Below are 24,267 nucleotides of genomic sequence, written 5' to 3' on the forward strand. Positions count from 1 at the left end.
CTCATTCAGACTTCCCTTTTATTACAGCTGACAAGTGATTTTCATACAGGTGTTTAACTGAAGTTAATTAAAAATAGACCCCAGAATCATACACATACAGGGGGAGGAGAGGAGAAAAATGACCAAGAGCACCTGGAACCACTGTTGTTGCAACTTCCTTTCCAAATAAAAGCAGAAGCGTTGGGAATGCAGTAACGGCCTCTTGACTCCTTGTCTTGGTGAGAGGCCTGTTGGGGGCCCTGTCCCTTTCTCATCCCAAAGGCCAAAGTGAGCCTGGGATGAGGACAAGGGACTTCCTCAGAACCCAGGCTACCTCCCATCCTAACCCCCAGGCTCCAAGCAGGAAGCCACACTGCACATAGTGTGTTTCCTGCCCTGGCTCTGGAGCAGCTGCCGTAGGGTCCAAGAACAGAGCCCCAGACACCTTCCAGCTTCTGTTGAATCTCTTTAATAGCTGTTAACGGCAAGTCTGGAAAAGGTTCAGGACAAAGTTCTTTTTTCTTTCTTTTTTAATTACAAAACTAACAGCTGTTAGAGTCTTTTTTTTTTTTTTTCCTTTTTTCTTTTCCCGGCTACAAAATACTCTGGGGAGATACATTATAATTTAAAATATATAATATTGCACAAACAACCAAAAGGTTAATTAAACTAAAGAAATAATTACAAAGAGAAAAACCCCATTCCATCAAAAAAAGATTCAGCATTCTCTCCATCCCACCCCCTCAGTGAAGGTTTGAAGTGGAAGTGACCACCACTCTCTTGGCGTCCCTGACCACAATCACTTAAATCATTGGTGAACACACCAGATTATGTACAAGAATCACCAGAGCAGCATCGTGAAGCACCAGGGTCTCCAGGGATTCCTGCAGCCCCTCATCCCCCCAAGAGAGTTGCAGCTTTTACCAGAGTGGAGGGTGAGAGCCACAAGGATTGGATCTGCCTTCAGGAAGAAGAGCTTTTGCAGAAACCTGATGACAGTCTCAAAAAGCTCACCCCCAGCACACCGCTTCAAGAAGCGGAAGGGATGAGGCGGAGAAGTTGGGCTTACCAGAGTTGTAAGGACTCAGCTTTGATCACTGCTCTGTACCGCTGGTAGCTGGCTTGTGTCCTAAGCTACAGGGGAGTCGAGGTGGGTAGCTGGTTGGACAAGGTATCCCGCCAGGCAACACACAGAAGGGCCTGAAGTGGCCCCCTCCCTTCTTGGGGAGGGGAAGAAGAGCAAGAGCAGACTCTTGCAGGTGGCACAGCTGGGCTAAGGACTCGGGTGCATCTGACATGAAGAAGCCTTGGGAAAGGCGTTGGGGACATACCAGCCTGGACTGGGTAAAACGACGGAGTTTGGTCTCTAGATTCTGAACCACAAGGAACCTTTCCAGGAATGGAAGATGCCTGGGAGGGGGAGATTCCTAAGAGAGGCAAATTTCCCAGAAATGAATGCCTCTTACCCGCTGGGATAGGAACCAAAATGTGTTCACCATCCCTGTCTAGCCAAGGGCAGGTGGCATGGCCTTCTTTGCCTGCGTATGGGTGACAGAGTGTGTTGTCTCGGCGTCCTCCAAGAGACTGGTAGCTTGGCCTCTGCCTACACAGGCAGATGGGCTAGGGCTATCCATTGGGACTTCCCAGCAAGAGTCCCCAGGAACAGTGGGTGTTCAGCAGAGAAGTGTAGGCTCTTCTGGTGAGGGGGGTAGGTTTCCTCCCACTCGGGTCATCCTATGGTTGGCACAAGTCAGAGTTCCTGGTTTGGATTTAGCAAGCCCCTTCCCAGATGTGAGCAGAGGCCCAAAGGGCCAACAAGGAACAACCCAGAATCTGCCTAGAGCTCTGGCTGACAGAGGCCATTTGGGGGACATTCTTAGTCAGTGTCTTCCAGGGCCGGGCGGAGACGAGCGAGGGAGGTGGGAAGTGCTGTGGGTAGGGGAGCGGCTTGCTCTGGCTCCCCTCATTCCCAGTCCTCCCACTCTACATCTTCCAGCTGCAAAGGGAGGGGATAATGGAGAGCACAAACACGTATTACTCCTCTGAGTCAAGCTGAGACCCAAGCTCCCCGGCTGCCTCCAATTCGGGACAGCCCTCCCCGCAGCCCCAGCCCCAACTCCCCCAGGCCATACCCGGCCTCCCCTCAGAGCGAACCACTCGCTTCAAGGACTGTCTGGGGAGCGGAGCTGCCCTCTGCCCAAGCGGTGGGCCTGCTGCTCTGATGGTTCCAGACTCCAAGGAAGTGCTTCTACCAACCAACACCGGGCACCACAAGGGCACGCCCTGACCACAAGAAGCCCGTCAGTCAATCCCTGAAGGAGAACTTGTCTCCTGCGGAGCAGGTGAGAACATGGCCCTGAGAGGCAGGGAACTTTACAGTGGTGCTGTGATCAGAAGCAAGCATGGCACTGGACTACAGGTGCTCGCAGGGCCTTCACTAGGGGCTCCAGCACCCTAATCCCCAGCTGAAGTCTCCCCAGGCAACGCTCTCTTGGCCTGCTGTCAGCAGATCCCCTGATATGATGGGTTATAGAATGATTCTGTTCAGGTATATTGTATGTCGGGTTTTAAAGAGGGCTGCAAAGACACCAAAGCCATGAAGGCCACGTGGCATAAGAGGTGCCATGGCCCTTCTCTACCCGGGTATAGTGAGGTCACAGGTATAAAATACTCTTGTGTAGGTCACTACCTCCCTCCAGGCTTCAGTCTCTCAGCATGAAAAACAAGGCCCTTCCCATTCTCTCTACTCTGTTCACCTCTTTATAGCAGGTTCCTGAGCTACACGTTGGAAGGAATCATGGGGTTCTTGTGTGACAGTGGATATAACACTGACTTGAATCAGATGTGTGGGCTGGAGCCTCAGTCCTGTCCCTTATTAGCTATGAGAGATTTTTGCCCAGCCCCTCATTCAAAACGACCATCCTTGATTCTGAGAGGAAGTGAAGGATAAGAATAATGGGCCTCTGAGCTTGTAACTGTTTTGTGGTGGTTTCAGGAACGTCTATTAGTGTGCCCATGTCCCCAGGCACTATGCCTAAGGTGTGCACATGCATCATCTACCACAGCACATGAAATTATAATGATCAGTGCCATGTTTTAGATGGGGAAACAGAGGCTCAGGTTAAGTGAGCACATTGTCTTTTGTCTCCAAGGCCAGAAATCTGCTCAGGTCCCACACCTGGTGACCATGAGTCAAAAGGTCTGGGGCAGGGTTTGGCATCTGTATTTTTTTTTTTTTTTTTTTTTTTTTTTGTGGTACGTGGGCCTCTCACCGCTGTCGCCTCTCCCGTTTCGGAGAACAGGCTCCGGACGCGCAGGCTCAGCAGCCATGGCTCACGGGCCCAGCCACTCCGCGGCATGTGGGATCTTCCCGGACTGGGGCATGAACCCGTGTCCCCTGCATCGGCAGGCGGGCTCTCAACCACTGCGCCACCAGGGAAGCCCTGGCATCTGTATTTTTTAGTAGTTCCTCAGGTGATTCTGATAGGAGCTAAGGTCAAGAACTCCCCCATCCATTCCCCTGGAATTGAGGGGAAGCGGACCTTGCTAATGACTACTGTTCAGGGCTTGAGTGGGAGGCCCTAGCTTCCTTCCCGCAGCCTGCCACCTCAGACAGGAGCGGGATCCACCTTGAGGGGACAGTCGGGCTTGGCAGGGAGAGTCCTCAGACCTGGAATCATTGCGCTTGCCTCCCTGTGGCCAACCAGGCCCACTCACCTCACCGGAAGCATCCACTTTGGAAAGTGCCATCTGCACTTCTTCTTCAGTCATGTCCAAGTCAAAGTCCTTCTCCCAGTCCTCACTGATGTCTGTGCTTGAGCCTGGAACCATGATCCACAGTGTAAGAGACAGGAAGGGGTATGTGAAGAGGTTGTAGCTGGGGTGATGGAACTCTTTAGAAAGGCCTGACAAATGCACACCAAAGGTCTTTACATTCTGCTTTCTCTGGCTCAGTGATCCCACTTTTAGGAATCTTTTTTTTTTTTTTGGCGGTACACGGGCCTCTCATTGCTGTGGCCTCTCCCGTTTTGGAGCACAGGCTCCGGACGCACAGGCTCAGTGGCCATAGCTCACGGGCCCAGCCGCTCCGCGGCATTTGGGATTTTCCTGGACCGGGGCACAAACCCGTGTCCTCTGCATTGGCAAGCGGACTCTCAACCACTGCGCCACCAGGGAAGCCCTAGGAATCTATTTTAAGTAAAAATCCTGGATTCAGTAAAAAAATTTAACCAAAAGGATGTTCACTGTAGTGCTGTTACAGTGATGAAAACTTTAAAAACTACCTGAAAGCTCACTGATAGGGAATTACAAAAATAAACGGTATAGTCATACGATGGAACATTATGTGGCTTTTAAAGGCTAGGCTATAGAACATTTATATACATGGCAAAATAGTCTTAAACTATTAAGTGAGAAAAAGCAAGTTACTGAATAGTGGAGAAGTACTGTGGTCCAGAAGCTCCCTAGGGGCCATGGAAATCTTCCAGAAGAAATAAACAATGAACCTCTTCCTCCTCAATCACTCCATTCTACCTACACTAATCCTGCTACTCCTGAAAAAAACCAGGCACATTCCCACCTAGGGCCTTTGCAAGGACTGTTCCCTGTACCTGGAACTCTTCCTCAGATACCCACAGGCCAACTCGCTCGCTTCCTTCACACCTTTACTCAAATCTCACCATCTATGTGTGGCCTACCCAGACTGTCCTATTTTCAGTTGCACCCTGACCCCTCACTCTGCTCTGGTTATTCTTTTTTCTATTGCATTTACCACTTTCTAGTGTATTACATAATCAGATTCACTATGCTTATTGTCTAATAGTAGAGGAGCTGGAATGTGAGCTCCCAAGGATGGGGATCTTCTGTTTTCTTATGTATACCAAGTGACTAGAACAAATAGTTTGTACTCAGTAAATATTCGTGGACTCTTTCTCTAAATCAGGGGTTGGCAAACTATGGCCTGTGGACCAAATCCAGCCTACTGTCTGCTTTTGGAAATAAAATTTTGGAATACAGCCATGGCCACTTGTTGACATATTGTCTATGACTGCTTTCATGCTGAAACGACAGAGTTGGGACAGAAACTGTATGTCCCCAAAAGCCTAAAATATTTGTGACCTGGCTCTGTGCAGAAAACATTTACTCCTCCCTGTTCTAGGTAATTCTGATGCCTACTAAGGTTTGACAACTACTGCTCCAAACATTCATATTTGGGTATGCTTTCTTACAGGCAATATAAAAAAAAGTACATGTGAAAGTTATTAGTAAGAAGAAAACTACAAAAACAGTTCCTGTAAAAAAGAGTATATGCAGTATGATTCCATTAAAAAAAAAATATGCTCACAGATGCATGCATACATACAGAGAGAATGAGCAAAATACCCACAAGAATACTAACAATAGTTATCACTAGGTGATGAGGTCATGGGGTAATATATTTTTTTAAATGAACACATATTACTTTGTAATCATTTTTTTAAAAAGCACCTTTAAAAAGAGTAAGCTCTGATCCCCCAATGGCACCACCTGTAAATACCTTGTTTCTTCCTGTCCAGCTTGTTCCTCACCATGCACCCAGGCTCTGAGACCTCCCCAAGCCTGGCCTCCGCGTTCCTTATTCGAGTTCTTGCACTGTTCTCTAGTCACCCAGCTAGCCATAAGTGGTGTGGTAACAGCGGGGTCTCTGGAGCCAAGCAAACCTGGGTGGAACCCTAACTCTTTTATCTATTGTGTAGTCTTGGGCAAGTTATTCTGGGCTTCAGTTTATTTATAAAATAAGGATAAAACCACCCTCTTTGCAAAGAACCACTGGAGGAGCTTATTAGAATGCAGATTCCTGCCTTCCCAGACCCCTCATTCAGATTCAGCAGGTGTAGGTGGTGACCCAGAATTCTGTATTATAAACAGGTACCTAGATGATTCTGTATAGACCTTGGCCTGCAGTTGAGATACAACAGTGTTAAAATTAGCAGTATCATGTAAAGTGCCTGTAACATATATACACAGTGGATACTTCACAAATGGAGCTGTTAAAGGCCTGGCCCCAGAGTTAAGTAATTTTGCACATGGTCCCACACCCAGTCAGGGGCAGATCTGCAACCAAGACCCAGTTCTTCTGACTCCACATCTAAGGCTCCCTGTGCTTTTAGGACACTCTTGGTAGCTTGCGTCTGGCTCCCTGTCAGTGCAGGCTTCCTGTGGGTTAGAAGCTGGACTCCTGGCTGATTTCTCCCTCCAGAGCTGTGGCTGTGGTCATGACAGCTTTTCCTAACCCCAGGTTGCCCTCTAGGGATTTGAAACTCTCCTCTTCAGGCTTAAATGCTAGGGCAGGCCCTTCGGGGTAAAAAAGAAAGCATCAGCTAACATTTTTGGAGCACTTTACACCCACCCTCTGGGATAGGTATTAACAGTCCCAATTTACAGGTGAGGAAACAAAGGCTTTGAGCGGCAGAGATGTGAATCTGGGCTTTCTCTGCCACCTGCCTCCTCCCACCCTCCTGTCCTGTCACACAATGAGAGTACTAAGCTCTCCTTTACACTGTGCACGTGGCAGAGAACTGATCTATGCAACAACAATTTAAGATTTCATGATGCAGTTTTACTGTTTTGTTTGTAAGAAAGGGGAGTTTTCATGTGATTATTAACCTCATGGTGCTGTCACTCACAGCTCATTTTATTCTGTTTAATTGGCTCTTTGCTTCTCCAGAGAAGACATGGAAGCAAAAGCCACTCCCAGGTCAGTCAGTAGTGAAGTGGGGCTTTAAGCCCAGAGCTCCTTCCAGTCCGCAGGCCACAGGGCCTGCCCTAATCTCCCCTCTCTGCTCCCTGCTGAGGTAGCCTGAGCAGGGTAAGTCTAGTCTCCTTGCTCAAATGGATCTCGGCACAATATACAGGTGGGAAGCAGCTCTGCAATGACAGGCATCACCCTGGGACCTTAGAGGTCCCTGTGGCTGGGCCACCTCCAGAGACTGCTGTATCCAGAGACCAAGCCTCCCTCATGTCATCTGGACAAAGAGGGAGAAGGAGTCACTCTGCCTCCAAGCCTCTTTTAAGATTCTTCCTCCCTTTACTCTGTCCCCACTGTCCCACCTTAGTCTAAGACCCCAGCTTCCCCCCAGTAAGTGACTACAACTACTTCTGGCGGGTCTCCTGCACTGAATCCCCAGGCCCTCCTTTTGCGAATCCCCCAGTGCATTAGAGGCAGTATAGCGCACTGTTAAGTGCTTATGCTGCATCTTCCCCATAATCTCATTTCTTCCAGTCTCTACCCACCATTCATTTTTTCTCATCACGCTCTCCAACAGCCCAATTCCCAATGGAAACAATTCTTTAACCTTCCAACTGTTTCACTGTTATTCCCTCCCTTACCCAGCTCAGATTCCATGAACCATCATTCTGATCACTTCTTGCATACACTTGGACTCTGGTCTTTTTGAGTTCACCTGGGTAAACCTGAACCCTGATTAAGTCCAACTCCCCATCTGCTCTGTGCCTGCACCTGAGCAACTGAATGTGGCTGGACAAAAGTACAACTGTGCTGACTGGTGTCTCTTAAAATTCATGACCGTTATCTCAAATGGACCCTTCGTACAATCCACCCAGCAACCCCACACCACCTATTGGGTCCATCACCTACTCTTCACTCTCCTAAAGGCAATGAATGTCACACTTTTCTAAATACCTACTGGATGGGTGATTGATCTCAGTTTCCTACCAGTAAAAAAAAAAAAAAAAGGGAAAATCTCACAGATCTCAGGATTTTTGTGAGGATTGAGTGATATGCATATCAAGTGCTTAGCACAGAGCTATACAGACATATGGAAAGCGCTCAGAGAATGGTACATCTTATTATCTGCATCATCTCCCCAAAGCAGGGCTCTACCCAAATTTCTTCCCTAACTGAGGACCTATCAGGAAATAATTACCCCCAACTTACAGAGGAGAAAACAGAGGCTTAGAGAAGATCAGTAGCTTTTCTGAAGTCACATGGCTTATGAGCAAAGTTGGGATTTGAACCCAGAACTGTCTGAACTCCAGAGCCTGAGCCCTTAGCCTCTACATGTAAAGCTTTTAGTACAGGTTGGGCATATAAGCAGCATGCCCTGCTGCTTTGTGGCACCAAGTCCAACTTTCTGAATTTGGCTTACGATTTTAAGTTCTTGTTCCTCCCTCTCCTGGGAACAATACAGAATCGTGGGCTTTGGTCACCCCCTTCAATGTGCCCCATGTCCCCATGTCCTTAACACATGATCTGACATGTGGGGGACTTTGCAGGCCCCCTCAGCCTGGACTACCGCTCCCCGCGCACCTGCCGCAAACTCTCCAACTCTCCTATACAATGTCTGTCTCCTTGGTGAAACACCTGCTGATGCACAGAGGTTCCTTCTTTCTCTGAACTCCTCCTGTACCAAGCCTGTCTCATACTGCTTCGTGCCTCATCATAGACTGCAGCCTTTACCCCTCCCTCCTCAGTGTCTTTATAAGGAGTAGGTAGGAGCTCAATGGATGACCTCACTGAATCAGAGTCAGAAGGAAAACACTGTGTTGGAAACTGGAAATCAGCCTGTTTCCCATCCACTGCAGTAAGCCAGTCCCTCACTGCCAGTAGGCCAGTGCTCACCTGCTGGGCAAACTTTGTGGCCAACTGGTGCTGAGTGTTGGCAGACAGGATGCCTGCGTGTGAGGAGCTGAGGGGAGGCCTTGCTGACAATTGGCTATCTCTGGAGAGGTATTTTGGATGTGGCAAAACAAGCTGACACCAGAGCCATCCCTGTTCTTTAATTGCAGGAGTTAGAGAGAGGTCCCCCCTTGACATAAAGTCAAAGTGTCTACAGTCTAAAATTTCATTATGCAGATAAGCAACTAAAGCTCTATTAATTAAGCTGGGTCACTGCAAGTTCATGAGTATTCATTTTATTCTTCTTTAAGCTGTACATGTAAGTTTTGTTTATATATTTTATAATAACAATTAACACAGGCCTAGGGAAGCTAACTGACTTTCCTGAGGTCATCCATGGAAGAAGACCCTTGACAGCAATCAATGTCACAGGAGTTCCCACCCCAAAGTTGAACTGTTCAAAAGGATAGAAACTGACACAGTGTGGTAGTTAAGGGCATGGGTTTCAGGTCAGACAGAGCTGGGTCTGAATCTGGGCTTGCTACTTCCTGGCCGTGTGAATTTGAGCAAGTTACTTAACATCTCTGAGGCTCACTTTCTTCATCTGTAAAATGAGGACAGTTATATGGAGTTGTGAATTGTAAACTGGAAATTAACAAGCTCCCCTGGTAACTGAGAAATTAAATGCAATATTACATCCTTAACACATGATTTGACATAAACCTTATTTTGTGGAATCTAAAAACCCAACAACTGTAAGATGCATCCTAATTTCAGAGAATAAATGCATCTTGGAATTGATGGAATAGAGTATAATAAATACTATAGTAGCTGTCATCATCATACAGTAGCTGTCATCATCATCATCATCATCATCAGTAGCACAAATGAAGGCCATCTGCTCCTAAGATCCTCACATGGGACAAGGAGACAAGTCTGCCTTGTGAGGTGGCAACTCTCACCTGCCCTGCCCGCACACGCTCCCTGGGCTTTGGCCTTGGCTTACCTTTTTTTCCATTGGAGGGTGTAGACTTCCCGCTGTCTGAATTCAGCTCAAACACCCGTAAGTCTGTGAGTACCTCCTCCCTGAGAGTCTCTACTCTGGCTGGAGGCCGGGGCTCTGGACCGCTGGGGCGGCCAGCAGGGGTGTGGGGCTTGGACTGAGCTAGGGGTGGGGGTCCAGTCTCGCCCACATCCACAGCCAGGTCCTGTTCCTCCAAAGATGCCTCCAGAAGCTTTTGGGACAGGTCCTTGGACAGCACTGGTGCCTCAGATGCAGGGGTAGGTTTGGCAATCTGGGTCACGAGGGAGATGCTCTCACTGCTCTCCGATGGAGTCACCTCTGTTGGAGCCTCAACCGGGGTCACCAGATTCTCTTCACAGGGGCTCCGGGGGCCAGGTCCTCCTTCAAGGGACGCGGAAGTTTTGGCCACAGGAACCTTGGCCTCTTTTGGAGATGTGGGTGAAATGCCCACAAGCTCCTCTGTCAAGAGAGAAAGGTAGGGAGAGTGATGTACCCTGGTTAGCCCCAAGACAACCTTGGAGCTCTCTGAAAACAGACCTCAGGTTCCCACCAAAGTTTGCTCTAACCAAAACTAGTGGGTGCCAGTTTCCTCACCTCCCTCTCCATCACAATTCTTCTGCAGATAATCCCTGTTGGTCAAAGTCTCTCCCACCCTTGAGGCATAGCACATGCCTGGTGGGCACTCAGCTTCTAGCAGTGCAGCCCAAGATAATATTACAGCTTAGAAAGCCAAGACTTTAAAGTCAGTTTGAGGTTCAGGTTGGGCTCTGCTATATCCCATGTGCATGATCTTGGGCGAGCCACTTAACTCTTCTTTAACCTACCTGCCTCATTTGCAAAAGAGGGATAATGAAGTTGTGGTAAGGACCATACACGTAAAGCTTTTAGTACAGGTTGGGCATATAAGCACTTAGTAACTGTGTTAACATACCATGCAGGTGGCTCCCACACACTGTCCTAAGCTGAGCTACCAGGTAGAGGGAGCTCAGCTCCGTCCCTAAGCCAGCAGTTCCCAAGTCTGGCTGGCCATTAACATTACCAGTGGAGCTTGTTAAAAATACAAGTTTGGCCACATGTCCATAGAGTCTTATTTAGAAGTGGAAGAAGGGAATCTGGAATTTCAGTAAGCATCCCCTACTCTGAAGTACTGGTCCACGGGCTGGCAGGGAAATCTGCTTCAACTGACACATGCGACTTCTGTACCTAAACCTGGGATCCACCAGCCTTGGTAAACAACCTCTTGTTAGCTCAGTGTATCCTTGGCATGTGCAAACACCATATTCATTCCCTCCTCTTCCCTGGGGTGCCATGTCCCTCCAGGCTTCAGAGAGAATGGCCCAGACAGTCCCCCACAGGCAGGACTTGGTACTTTCTCATCACCTCTCAATACCTCTTACCTTCTTCCTCCTCCCAGCCAGGCTCTTCAGAGATGCTCTGTTCTGCACGCTGCTTCAGGGCATCCCTCCGGGCCTGCTCCTGAATGTGGGGGAGTAGATGGCCAGGAGCAGTCAGGGAACCCTCTTTCCCAGACTCTGGTCCTGACCCCAGAACTCTTGGCACCCTCTGCCCTTCTTCCCTCAACAAAATCCAGCCCCCTTCCCCCATGGCTGAGTGGAGGACCTTCCCTGGTTAAGCCAGCATACCTGCTCTAGTTGATGGACTTTATAGAAATACCGCTGCCAGAATTCTGAATGGGAAACAGCTGCGGGCACCTGGAGGGAGGGGACAGTGGAGATGAGACTTTGGGAGTGGTTGTGTGGGGTCTATGTTCCCAGCCTCATCAGCCAGCTCCCAGCCACTCTGGATATCAGATGGGATAAGTGGCTGAGTAGTGATTCTAAGAGCACTTCCACCCCCAAGACCCACCTTCCTGGCCCAGCTTGGCCAAGGAGGGAGAAAAGAACTCCCACCAGGCTTTGCTGGCCCTTCCATTTCTCACTGTGATTGCCAGAAGCCTGGCAAATTAGTTTCCCCCACGTGGATTCTTGGCTCAGGAGCTGGCTGGCTTGGCTCCACAGGGCCTCCTGCTGCTCTCTAGGCCAGAGGACTCCACAGTGCCTCTGGACATGTCCCTCCCACCTCCCCACACCTCAGGCCGGGAGTTGGTTGAGGTCCTGCCGGCTAGGCCCTCACCATCTTGGTGTAGAGGGCCCGGATGGAGGGGCTGCCTACAAGGAGCTCTGAGATCTCCCCCTTCTTCTCCTCCAAGCAGAACTGGGAAAGCCAGGTGTCAAACAACTCCGGGGGCCCTGTAGAGGGACAGACACTGATGGTCAGTTCCGTGGGTCTGGAGAAAGAACACTGGGCCTAGAGAAATCACACCTAAGCCTGGACATGGACAATGAGGAAAGCTTAAGGTTTTTCCAAAGCCATATGGCCCAAGGTGGGGGGTCAGGCAGGGTGAAGGGGTGGGTAGGCCTGATATCAGGGCATGGCCCCTAAGTGATCACCGGGAGGGGCTGTAGTCTCCACTCTCTCCCATGCCTGCTTGCTTTTTATCCCACTGCGCTTGGCTACTGAATCCTCTCCTCTCTGAAACAGCTATCTCAGGTTACCACCAGTGACCCTATGTTGCCAAATCCAGTGGCAGATTCTCTGTCCTCCCTCATGTGACCATGCTACAGTTTCTGCCCTGGGAGCCACTACCTTCCTCTTGAAGCCCTCTTCTCTCCTGGCTTCTCATCTGTGTATTTCCTCCCACTTCTCTCATTGTTCCATCTGAGTCTTCAGTGGGCTCCTCTTTTTCCTTTCCTTACCTCTTCTTGTTTTCCATTTTCTCCCAAGATAACCTCCACTAAACCACGAGTTTCAACCTCTTCCTCCCACTGACAACTCCTCAGTGTGTCTTTGCAGCTCAGGCTGCCCTTCTGGGCTCCAGATCCAGAGGTCCAGGTGCCTGGACACATCCACCTGCACATATGCTGCAAATACAACGTGTGCTCATCTTCTTTCCTCCCCCACCTGTCCTACCCACTTCCCCACTGGAGAGCTGGAGGCCCTCCCAGACTCCTCCCTTATGGAGTCACTCTGGATTCCACTTCCTCAGCATCTCTCATACATGCATACCTTCCTCTTCATTCCACCCGCCCCTTCCCTCGTTCCGGCTTTACCTCTGACATGAGGATTCCTATCAAGCCTCCTAACTGGTCTTCCCATCTTCCGTCTCTCCCTCTCTATTTCATCCTACAAAACACTGCCTGAAGGCTCTTTTATAAAATGCAAAATCTGATCACATCAGGTCTCAAAACGCTTCAACAGTTCTCTATAGGAGGGCATTTTAGGCTATGGTCCAAAGATGGGCTTCAAAGGGTTAAAAAATTCCCATATGCATATAGAATTCTGTTGAGAGAGGGCTTGTTATTTTCAACAGATTTTTAAAGGCCTTTGTGACTTAAAAAAAGGTTAAGAACCACTATCTTGAGCCTTTTGGGACAAAATTCCAACTGTTTAGTCTGGTACCCAAAGCTTTTCCAGTCTGGTGCCCCTGGCAGCTCTCACTGCCCTCATTTCCTCACATGCGCCCTTTGTCTGGCCTTCCCAAATGCCTAGGTTTTTCGAGAACTTCAAATTCCTGTTGTCCTGCTTGAACACCCTTCCCCCACTTCTAAAAGTAAAATTAGTTTACTTCTAATTCATCGTTAAAACCTCAATTCAGGTGTCACATCCTAGGTTTCCCAGGCTGGGTTACATGCCATCTTCTGGGATCCCACTGCTCCCCTCTTTCTGTGGAAGCAGTCAAGTCACTCTATCTCTAGTATCTTTGCTTTATTCCCTGTTTCTGTCTCCTAACTGCAGGTTCCTGGAGGTCTGGACAGGGTTGATTGAGGGTTCGACTCATTTCTGGTGTCTGGTTCCCAGCCTGGGGCTTGCTGCGCAGCAGGAGCTTAGCAAACAGGCCAAAGGGAAGGCAGGCAGGGCAGCAGGGCTGGGAAGGAGCCTAAGCTGAGGATGAGGGACGAGAGGAGCAAAGCCTCTGTAGAAGGGGATGAAGACAGTCTGGGTTCAGGGAGGAAGGGGGACCATCAACCCATCCCACCAGATGTAAGGGTCAAACTAGCCCCACTCTGGTCCCTCTACACAGGGGGTGCCTGGCCACTGCTACCAGAGACAAACAGGGTGCACAATCCAGACCCGCTTGGTCTCCCTGCCCAGCAAGCCTGCCCCCTCACCGCTACCCCCTCACCATCTGGTTCATTGCAGTAGGTTGCTGGGTCTGACTGCAGGCTATAAAGACGAGCCTAAAAAAACAGAGAAAAGAACAGAAATTCTGGGGTGATGGGGATAGAAAGCAACCCCTCTCTGCCAATCAACCACAACCCAGCTTCTCCCCTGTCGGCTACCATACCCACAGGGCACCTGGCAATTAACACTGTGGGCTATGGAGTGGAGCACTGGGCTAGGAGTCCAAAACTGGGGCTCCTAGAAAAATGGCCTTTCACCCAGTATTCCACCCCTGGAAACTAAGAAAATAAAGGGTAAGGAGGCTATAAAATTATATGTATAAAATGGTTTTGAATTATGTGATATGAAAAATGTTAGTGCAAATATTTTAATAAAGTCCAAAATTTATTGGCAAACTTTGAAACATTTAACTCTTCCAAATTAAAACAATTCATCAAGAATTTCTTAACTTCATAGCCAGTCTGCCAAATGAACTGCAATCTGTGTTCCCATTAGGGCCACAGGAGTGGCAAACTTTAGCTGGTAAACGGAAAGCCCCTCCTTCCTTCCTCATTTTTGCAGGAAGCATGAGCTGGCTGTATCACAACTTCAGCAAGCGATTTTGGTGATTCACTGTTATAATTTAAAATCCTATCATTAAAAAATTTTCACAATCCACTTAAATGTGTACTAAGTGGTGGTGCTAATACTAGTGCTGAAAAACATGCTTGAAAGATCATGTTTGGAATTGAAATTCAATGTGGTAAAATGCTATGAAGAAAACCAAACTGCTGTGACACCACACTGTGAATCTGGGAGAAAACGCTCCACAAAATATGAGAAGTAATGGTGAGAAGATAAAATGCAATAGGAACATACTACCATTCTTGTTGATTTAATTGCTTTGAAGATATCCTCCCCCTGTACATTTATTCCTATTGGAAATTAGTCTTAAATAACACAAATGTGGAGATCATGCCCGCAAAGATGCTGTCCAGAGCATTCCTCATTATGGATGAAAGCTGAAAGGAATCCAAATGTGCAGCACTAAGGAAATGACTGAATAAATTATGCTATACACACTTGCAAGAATTTAAAGACATTAAAAATGATGGTGAGGGCTTCCCTGGTGGCGCAGTGGTTGAGAGTCCGCCTGCAGATGCAGGGGACACGGGTTCGTGCCCCGGTCCGGGAGGATCCCACATGCCGCGGAGCGGCTGGGCCCGTGAGCCATGGCCGCTGAGCCTGTGCGTCCGGAGCCTGCGCTCCGCAAGGGGAGAGGCCACAACAGTGAGAGGCCCGCGTAACGCAAAAAAAAAAAAAAAAATGATGGTGATTAGGAAAGATGCTAATAGTGAATTGCAAATTTTTTTTAAGTGGGTTACAAAATTGTATGTATAAAGTGCTTTTCCTGTTAAAAAGAAAAACCCCAAACTATCTTTACCAGTGTTTGCAAGCAAAAAAAAATGGAAGGTTATACACCAACGAAGAATCAGTGGTTCTCTTTGAGTGACGGGATTACGGGTTTAGAAACAATTATCTTCTTGCTTACTGGTATTCTCCAATTTAATTATATACATGTATTTATTTTTTATGAACATGTACTGCTTTGTGAGCTCAGGTTGGAAGCTAGAGCCCAGTGCCACTAGTGAATACCTTGGTGCCATCATAGGGCTCAGCCGTGCCAGAGGGTGTGCCCATCAGGGTGATGACATCGCAGTCGATGGTTTTGTCTGGTGAGGGTGCAAAGGTGTCGGAGATCACCCCTAGGAAGTCAGACAGCCCTTTCTTCATTTTTTCCGTTGCTCCCGAGGAGCCTTCAGTCTGCAGAGAGAAGCCAACAGAGGAAGCAAGTGGCCCAGGAGCAGGCTGCAAACTGGGGTACAGAGTATGGAGGTATGAAGCATCAGGGGTCAAACTGTACTGTGTGTGGGGACCACGGAAATGCTCACGACCTTTCACCCTCATCTCTGGGGCAGCCAGAGTCCCCATCCCCCAGATGGGGGTGTGGAACAGGGCCACAGTAGGCCTGTGTAGGTCAGAGCAGAGCTCCTTGACTGGCTGTTTCAACAAAATTTCAAGGTCGACCAGGCTGATCACAAATTGACAGGGGAGGATCCATGTCATAGACATTCAGTGGGGAAGAGGACTTATGGGTAGAGTGATGGAAACGGTACTAGCTTTGGGGTCAGTCTTGGATCTGAATCCCAGCTCTGCTACTTGTTAGTTATGAGACCTAAACCTTCTCAGAGTCTGTTTCCTTATCTGTAAAATGCAGATAAATATACTTCCTTCAGGGGGTTACTGTGGAGATTAAAAGAGATAAGGTGTGTACAATGCCCAGCACATGGCAAACATTTAATAACTAGCAGTACTGTAATATTACAATCTCATCATCATCATTGCTCAGGAAGTATTTTGTATGAAAGGTTGAGGACATATGGGTAGGATGGGAATAGACAGCCTTGTCTAGAGGCAAACCTGGGACCAGCTGAAGGCCAATGTATGGACCTCCTAGAAGAGGCAAGTGGGGCACCAATCTTGAGCCACACTGGTCAGAATGCCCTTGAGCAAGAAGGGACGGGATGGGACTTCCCTGGTGGCGCAGTGGTTAAGAATCTGCCTGCCAATGCAGGGGACAGTGGTTTGAGCCCTGGTCCGGGAAGATCCCACATGCTGCAGAGCAACTAAGCCCGTGAGCCACAACTACTGAGCCTGCATGTCACAACTACTGAAGCCCACATGCCTAGAGCCCGTGCTCTGCAACAAGAGAAGCCATTGCAATGAGAAGCCCATGCACAGCAATGAAGAGCAGCCCTCACTTGCTGCAACTAGAGAAACCCACATGCAGCAATGAAGACCCAATGCAGCCATACATACATACAGACATACATACATACATAAGTAAGAAGGGATGGGAGGCTGAGAGACAGGACCAGGCTCTGCAAACCTTGTAGAAAAGTGTCACATTTACTCCTGATTAGTCTGCCCAGGTATTTTAAACCTAGAGACTATCAATAGTGCCTGGCACATGTTGGCACAGGTATATAATCATATTTGTTGAATGAGAAAAGGAGTAAATAAATGAAAGAAACAAGTGGCATCTCTGCTACTGGCTGGACTTGCAGCAGTTCAGCTCGATTACTACTTGTCATTCACGCTCATCAGTAGCTGTGGTTAGCAGGCAGACAGTATTTTACAAGATTCAACGAAAGAAGCTTGGCTATAAAAACTCCATAACATGTTTTTTATAACATGGCCTCTAATTACAAGGCAACTGATTCAACTGATGATCAAAGAAACTGAAATCTGTTCCAATACTAAAGGAGAAACTGTAATACAAAACCAGTATACTATACTTCATTGGAAATTTGAGGTTTACAGGGATATCTTTGACCATATACAATTTTCAATTCCATGCTGACTTTAGAATCTAACTCCTATCTCACAAGAGAATTCCACTATACATCTCTGATTGATAAAACCAGGGCCAGTAAGAATATAAGGTGGCAAAACCTTTCTGGAGGGCAGTTTTACAGTAGATATTAAAAGGTCTAAAACAACTATATTCACCCTATATCCTTTCCAATACCTTATTAGGAAAAAAATATTAAGGGGAAAGATTAAGCAATCAGCATGTTCACTGTAACTCTGTTTACAATACTGGAAAAAACAAACAGGAAACTAGGAACTGGTGAAATCCACGTAACAGAATACCATGCCATTTATGCATGCTGTAGAACGAGGTCTGCAATGATTAAGTCAAAAACTAGGTTATGAAACATGGTGTTCATTTGATCTCAGTTTTGGAAAAGAAAGTATACATAAGGGATATACTCCTCAAATATTAACAGTAGTTAATCTCTGGGAGAGGGACTTATGGGTATCTCTAGGTCTTTCTTTTTCTTTTATTTATCCATATTTTCTAAATTGTCTACAATGAATGACTTTGCTGATCTGCTAAAACAATACAGAAGTGGGAAAGCTTATTCTTACTTAACATATGTAGCTTGTTTGCTTGACAGACATAATTTTCAAAATGGGAGCTTATGGGAAAAAATAATCACTTAATGGTAGAAAGGTTGGGAGCTCCCACCAGGGTCCCAGGCAGGTCAGGCTATGGGGGAAAGTCACTTGGAGGGTGTAGGTGGTACTCACAGCCAGCTTCTCCTTGACCACGCTGGCAGTGGCTGCAATGGTGCAGGCTGTGTCGTGCTGCACCACCTGGGTGAACTCTGTCAGGTCCCGCTTCATGAACTCCAAGGCTTCGGAGGACTAAGGGAAGACAGAGAGGGATGACAGAGCCAGCTGGTGCCACCACCCTCTGTTCCTATTCCCTGTGCTTTAGTATCAGACAGAAACATGGAAAACTCAGTGACATGGGAAGCCTGGGCTCAGAAACAACGCTTACTTGTCCCAATTCCATGACCTGGGATTACCCAACAGCAGAGAGCACAGAGGAACTTCCTGCTGCTCTGAGAATGGGGACTGAGCTCAGTCCAGACACTTATAAGCTATGTGGCCGGGAGGAACTCTCATCTAGCCCTCGGTTTTCTCCTGGGAAATGAGGGAGGTGGAAGAGATCAGTAGTTCTCATGAGCAGAATGGGGAAGGGGGCACATGCAGTCTGAAAACAAAACAGACTTTGATGCATCACTTAGCTATGCTGTAAGTCATGACCTTTGTTTCCAATTTCAAACACAAAGAGAAGGTGTGCGTGTGTTTTTTTTTAATCAAAGGAAAGTGTTTTCTATTTTTACTTTTTTTGTCACAGGGAAATTCAGTTGAAACATGAGACAGTAGGTGAAATTATTAGTGTGAAAGGTTTTATAAATATGTTGTACTGGTAACAGCAATAGTTTAGAAAGCTTTTATGAGCAATTTTGGACAACACCAGTGAAAAAGGTGTGTGATTTTTTACATTCAACAAAGGGGGTGTGAAAAGAAATACTGGATCGGATTCTCTCCTAGGCCGCCTTGGTTCCACCCTTCCCCAAGGTTCTGTTCATCCACAGAGCTCCTCTGGGCAGAATTGATACTTGCTTGTCGGACCAGTCTGACTCTCACTCTGCACGTAAACCCAGTGTGAGACAGCAAGCCCTCAGCTCTTGTCTAAGTCTTACCTTGTCTTGCTTCGTCCTCACCCACTCTAAGACACGTTCCTGGACTATCACTGTGCTCACCTCTTCAAGCCCTTTCATTTTACACAGGGATAATCACCTGCACTTTAAAAGCATGTTTTTGAATGCTCTGGTGATTTTTTCTTTGCAGAAGAGCCTGCCTAGTTTTCATCATCCTGGGAAGCCTCTGAATGGGACAGTCTCATCTATCAGCCAGAGGCTTCTCTGCGAGTGGGAATGGCTCCATTTCAGATTCGGGACTCCTTAACTGGAATGGAAGAGTCATTTATTAATCCTCTCTCCATCCACACCGCCACCACCTTAGTCCAGGCCAATGTGCTCTTTCATGCAGACTCCTTGCCCAGGTTGCCTCAGATACCTCTATTACCTTCTCCTCGTGACACCAGTGGGAGCTTTGTAAGTCAGAGCAGACCACGATGCCCCTGCTTTACATTCTTCAGTGATTACATGGTATCCTACGGCAAGTATAAAATCTTTACCTTCACTTACAAGGCCCAGATAATCTCATCTCTGGCGGACTCTCATCCCCTCCCACGATGCCCCTCACTGAGCTCCAACTGGCCTTCCTCAAGTTTCCCAAATGTTCTACCATCTTCCCTAACTCAGGGTATCTGAACACATCATTCCCTCTCCTTGACACATAGTTCTAACTATTCAAAACAAGCGAACAAACACAATGAACAAACCCTCTCACCTGGCTATGTTTACATGTCACTTCCTTCAGATGTAGGTTGGCTCCCCTGCTCATGGGCACGTGCACGTTCTCTTCTTTAACATTTACTGTCCTTTAGATTTATGATTACCTGTTTGTGTCTATCCTCCTGGATAAACTGTGAGCTCTGTGAACATAGAGCGTTTGTTTTTTGTTCACTGATGCTCTCCCAGTGTCTGACATAGAGCCTGGCATAAAGTAGGCACTCAGGGCCTCCCTGGTGGCGCAGTGGTTAAGAGTCCGCCTGCCGATGCAGGGGATACGGGTTCGTGCCCCGGTCTGGGAGGATCCCATATGCCGCGGAGCGGCTGGGCCCGTGAGCCATGGCCGCTGGGCCTGCGCATCCGGAGCCTGTGCTCCGCAACGGGAGAGGCCACAACAGTGAGAGGCCCGCATACCGCAAAAAAGAAAAAAAAAAAAAAAAAAAAAAAGTAGGCACTCAAAAAATGTGTGCTTGTTAGACTGGTATGTACCAGGGCAATTTTAATTATATAACCATTTACATGATTATTTGGTGAATGGTTGTCTCCCTCACTAGACTGTGAGCTCTGAGGGGGCCAATATGAACAGACATGGTGCCAGCCCTCCAGGTCACCGTCTACTGGGGAAAATGCTCACGTAACAGTGCTGATGTGCAAGGGCAGAGCAGTGACTGGTGTATTGTGGGGAGGGTGGAAAGACTTGTTGACAGGCCTGGACTGAGCCTTAAAGAATGAGCAGGAGTCACTAAGAAAGCCTGGGCGTGGTGGGGCCTGGGGTTTACTGAGGCCTACAAGCACCTCAGTCCTAATGAAAATAAAGGGTAACGCAGAAGTGGTGAGGGATAAAGCTTGAGAGGGCAACCTTGGAGGGCCAGGTCAGCCCTGTTGGTGACGGGGAACCACCAAAGTCTGAAGCAGGTGGGACATGATGAGACTTGCATTTTTGACAGGTCACTCCAGAGACTGGCATGGACTATACATCCAAGAGTGACAAGATCAGAAATGAAGGAAGACCAGTCAGGAGGCTGTTGCAATAGCCCAGGAAAGGAAATAGAAGAAAATCAACAAGGACAGTGCTGGTCAGGATGAGAAGATGGGACTGGTTCAAGAAATACTAGGCAAAAAAGGTGGATTTGGTGATTAAATAGATGTTTTGACTCAGGACAAGAAAGAGTCGGGAAGAGCTACTGGCAACTAAACTAGGTGACTGGGTGGCTGCAGTGCTGCCAGCTGAGGAAGAAAATGATGAAGGGGGAACGGGTTTATAGAGAGGATGGTGACAATAATTTTGGTATGTAGTATCTGCAGTGACTGTGGGATATCTGGGACACCCGGCCAGCTGGAGCTCTTCTCAAATACTAAATCTCACAGAAAAGGATTAGGAGTCTCCCTAAAATGAAAGAGTTCATTGAGTGAACAAAGCAATGTGTGAGGATACGGTTCCTCAAACACCACCTTTAGGGGGCAGGCAGAGGAAGAGGAATTCGTGAAACAGGAAAGGAAAGTCTGGAGAAGTATGTGGAGAACTGAGAGAGAATCATGCCACAAAAGCCAAGGGAGTAGGGTTTCAGGAAAGAGAGAGTGATCACTAGTGTCTAATGCAGCAGAAAGGTCCAGAAAGATAAGACCTGAAAAACACCACTGGATTTGGCAAGTGGTAGGTGAAGCTGAGTGTTTATATAGATAAGTCTATGTGTAGTGGCTTCAGGGGTGGGGAGGGAGTTAAAGAGAGATCATGTTGTTGACTTCAAATTTTAAAAAGTAGGAGGTGACCTTGTCTCCTGGAAGTAAAAGAGGAAGTGGTTGGACAGGGGACTTGAGGAAGAGTTAGGTTTGGGGAAAGTTTCTGAAGGCAAGGGGAGAAGCAAATATGAGACTGAAAAAAGTTGCTGGGGCAGGGGTGGACGGTGAGGGGCCCCAGCCCAGAGAGTTTGGGGAATCTGCGGTGGGCCAAAGAGCATCGTGACTTTCCCTACTAGTGTCCGTGGGCAAGGAAACACGCACACGCCCCCAGAGGAATGAATGGGCAGAGGAAGGCAGATCACAGCACCAAGGGCTGTACTTTCTGGGGCAACATATGCTACGGGGTGCAAGAGAATTGGGGGTGCTGGGAACTGAGTGGTCCAGACGGAGCCAGCATAGGGAGGGAAGGAAGCAAGGCCAGGAAAGCACTGAAAGACCAAGAACAAAATGGAAGGAAAAACGGACTGCAGGTATTTAAGAGGTTTCCTCGTGGCTCTCAGTACTTAATAATAAAAAAAGCACTTATTTAGTACTTACTGTATGCTAGATATTGTTCTTAGTGCTTTACATATATTATCATTTAATCCTCACAACAATCCTAGCAGTTAGGTATTATTAGTATTCCCACTTTACAGATGAGGAACTGAGGCTTTGAGAGGTTAAATATCTTGCCTAGGTTCATATAAGAGTAGGAAATTTAAGCTTTCTCTTTCCAAATGGGGAACTGTCAAAGGCAGAAACAACACCCATTCCTCTTGCTTCAAATAAGAGAACAAAGATGGAAGGCTATTCAACTACCCATTTTTCGTGAGTTACGGTAAGACCAACGTTAAGGGTAACACACAGGAGGCCCTCACACAACATCTGCTAAATGAACATCAGACTCTCCTTCCAGTAGACTGCTCAACAAAAAGCAAACTCCTTTGGGGTCTCTTCTATTAAACCTCAGTTTGAAATTCTCCGAGTCTTCATCAACAACATAAACAGCTCAGGTCATTCTCAGATTTTGCTGGGCTGTAGTGATGCTACACTATAAATGCTCCCAAAATAGAGGATTGATTTAACTGAAGCCAGAAGCCTCTTGGAGTCTGCCCTGAAGCAGGACTCACCCCAGTTGCTTGAGCTAAACAGTAATTAACTTTTTCCAGAATTCAGTTGGGTTGGTTTTGACAAACTAGCATGGACTGAAACAGCAACACACAATGGCATTGCCCACCGGCAGAGCCAAGCCTCACTTGTCCCACAGGGATTGCTGTTTCCCCACTAGACTGTGAGTTTTGGGAGGTCCAGGATTGCACCTGCTTGGCTAACGTCGGTATCCTCAGGACCACAGAGTCAGACAGTGCTGGCTGTGGCATATACTCTAATATTTGAATGACTAGAGGAGAAAGTTTCTATCGTTAGAATCCTTTTTCTTCAAGGCCGAGATCAAACGTTCTCTCTTCTACGAAGTTGTGAATTTCCCAAGCGGACATAAACCGCTCCTTCCCACGGATTCCTACCACAGGGTCGCTGCAGCCTTTAAGACCGTATTTATTTCACTGTAGCTAGAGTCACACTGGTCTGAGTTGGGGTCTGTCTTCCCGTAGGGCCCAAGTCGGCCTCATCCCTGAGACCCGGCGCCCACACGGGTCCGGCGGGACGGCTCGGACCAGGCTGCAGTGAGGCGGCGCGGGGCCCTGCCGGAGGAAGGGCGCCGGCCCGGCTTACCTTCTCCTTGACTGCCTGGTAGCTCTGCTGCAGCCAGCTCCGCCACCATCCCACGTCCTCCCTGTGGAAGACAGACACATCTGGCGGCCCCAGAGCGAGACTCTCGCCCGCGCAAGGATCGGGTCTCAGTTCCCTCCTCAGATGTGGCCCGCGGGCCGAGACTTCGCAGGCCGCTTCCCCACCCCCTCATGCTGAGACTCCACCCCGCCCTTTCAGCTCCGTCCAGGCCCGCGTTAGCCTCCTGTTCCCCGCTGGGGACCCTGGCCCAGCACCCGAACCCTGGGAGAATTCAGGGCCCAACGCCCAAGAACTGGATGACTGGCTCACCCTTCCGCCATCTTGCCCGCATGACATCACCACTATTTACTGACCTTTGACTTCCGACACGGCACCGCCCCCTCAAGCACCGCCCCCGAGCGCGCGGCCCAATCCTCGCGCCGACACCGCCCTCAGCCCCATCTCCACCCCGCTCCCTCATTAGGCTCCGCCTCCTTAAGCTAGGTCCAGTCTCGGTCCAGAGTTCGGACTTAAAACTCGGCTCCTGAACTCTCGGTCCACTCCTCACCCAGTACTGTCTTCAGGCCCCACCCCAAGTGTTAGCCCCACCCCCACCAACTTCGAACCTCTCTCGGTATCCCCTGACATCCGATATGGTGGCCGCTTTGGGTCAAGATCAGCCCTGCGACTCGGGGCTCGGATTGCTGGGAGTAGAGGGGAGGAAGGGAACGAGACGGCTTGGAGCTCGAATGTCTGCGTCCCTGAGCGCAGGGCTAGGACCGCCTCCCTTTATGAAACCCGCCACGTAGCAGCTGCCTGGGGTCTCTTCGGGCTAATTCAGCAAGCGCAGTCTGCGGAGCTCTGGGCCGGGGTTTGGAGGTGTGTGGAGGAAAATTCAGAGGTGACTTCGATGCAGCCTCTTGGGGGGGCTCTCAGGAAATGGGGGAGACACATTTAGTTACCTCAGCTCTTGGCGACCCAACTCAAAACAACGTGAGCTGGATGTGGTCTGGAGGAATCCCGAGACAGTCTGGAGGAGGGGGATTGAGTGTGTGTGTGTGTGTGTGTGTGTGTGTGTGTGTGAGAGAGAGAGAGAGAGAGAGAGAGAGAGACGGAGGGGGAGAGAGAGAGAGAGAGACGGAGGGAGAGAGAGAGAGAGAGACCGAGGGAGAGAGAGAGGCAGAGATTTTCCGGAGGAGGAC

The 24,267-nt window shown here is 48.4% G+C and overlaps 1 protein-coding gene across 4 annotated transcripts; it reads right to left on the reverse strand.

Annotated features, from left to right (window-relative positions):
* On the reverse strand, positions 1-23,437 carry BSDC1 (BSD domain containing 1). 4 transcript variants are annotated; one of them, XM_060089394.1, is made up of 11 exons: positions 23,396-23,437; positions 23,069-23,129; positions 17,940-18,056; positions 15,438-15,605; positions 13,804-13,858; positions 11,754-11,869; positions 11,264-11,332; positions 11,018-11,096; positions 9,603-10,079; positions 3,697-3,800; positions 1-1,975 (listed from the first exon to the last, which is right to left on the reverse strand). In XM_060089394.1, the coding sequence occupies exons 1-11, from the start codon at positions 23,404-23,406 to the stop codon at positions 1,943-1,945; spliced, it is 1,290 nt and encodes a 429-aa protein (XP_059945377.1). In that variant the 5' UTR covers positions 23,407-23,437; the 3' UTR covers positions 1-1,942. The 4 variants fall into 4 exon arrangements, with proteins under 4 accessions (XP_059945377.1, XP_059945376.1, XP_059945374.1 ...); XM_060089393.1 differs by lacking the exons at positions 23,069-23,129; positions 23,396-23,437 and adding an exon at positions 19,002-19,194; XM_060089392.1 differs by lacking the exon at positions 1-1,975 and having other exon boundaries at positions 3,354-3,800.
* Between the last annotated feature and the right edge of the window lie 830 nt (positions 23,438-24,267).

Source organism: Mesoplodon densirostris, chromosome 2, assembly GCF_025265405.1.
Source record: "Mesoplodon densirostris isolate mMesDen1 chromosome 2, mMesDen1 primary haplotype, whole genome shotgun sequence".
NCBI lineage: Eukaryota > Metazoa > Chordata > Mammalia > Artiodactyla > Ziphiidae > Mesoplodon > Mesoplodon densirostris.

Coding starts and splice junctions, on each gene's coding strand:
- BSDC1 (XM_060089391.1), bottom strand. CDS start 19,076: ATGATGAAAACTAGGCAGGCTCTTCTGCAAAGAAAAAATCACCAGAGC. Junction 13,859..15,437: donor AGCCCTATGATGGCACCAAG/GTATTCACTAGT, acceptor CTGTTTTTTTAG/GCTCGTCTTTATAGCCTGCA. Junction 11,333..11,753: donor GGGCCCTCTACACCAAGATG/GTGAGGGCCTAG, acceptor CCCTCCCTCCAG/GTGCCCGCAGCTGTTTCCCA.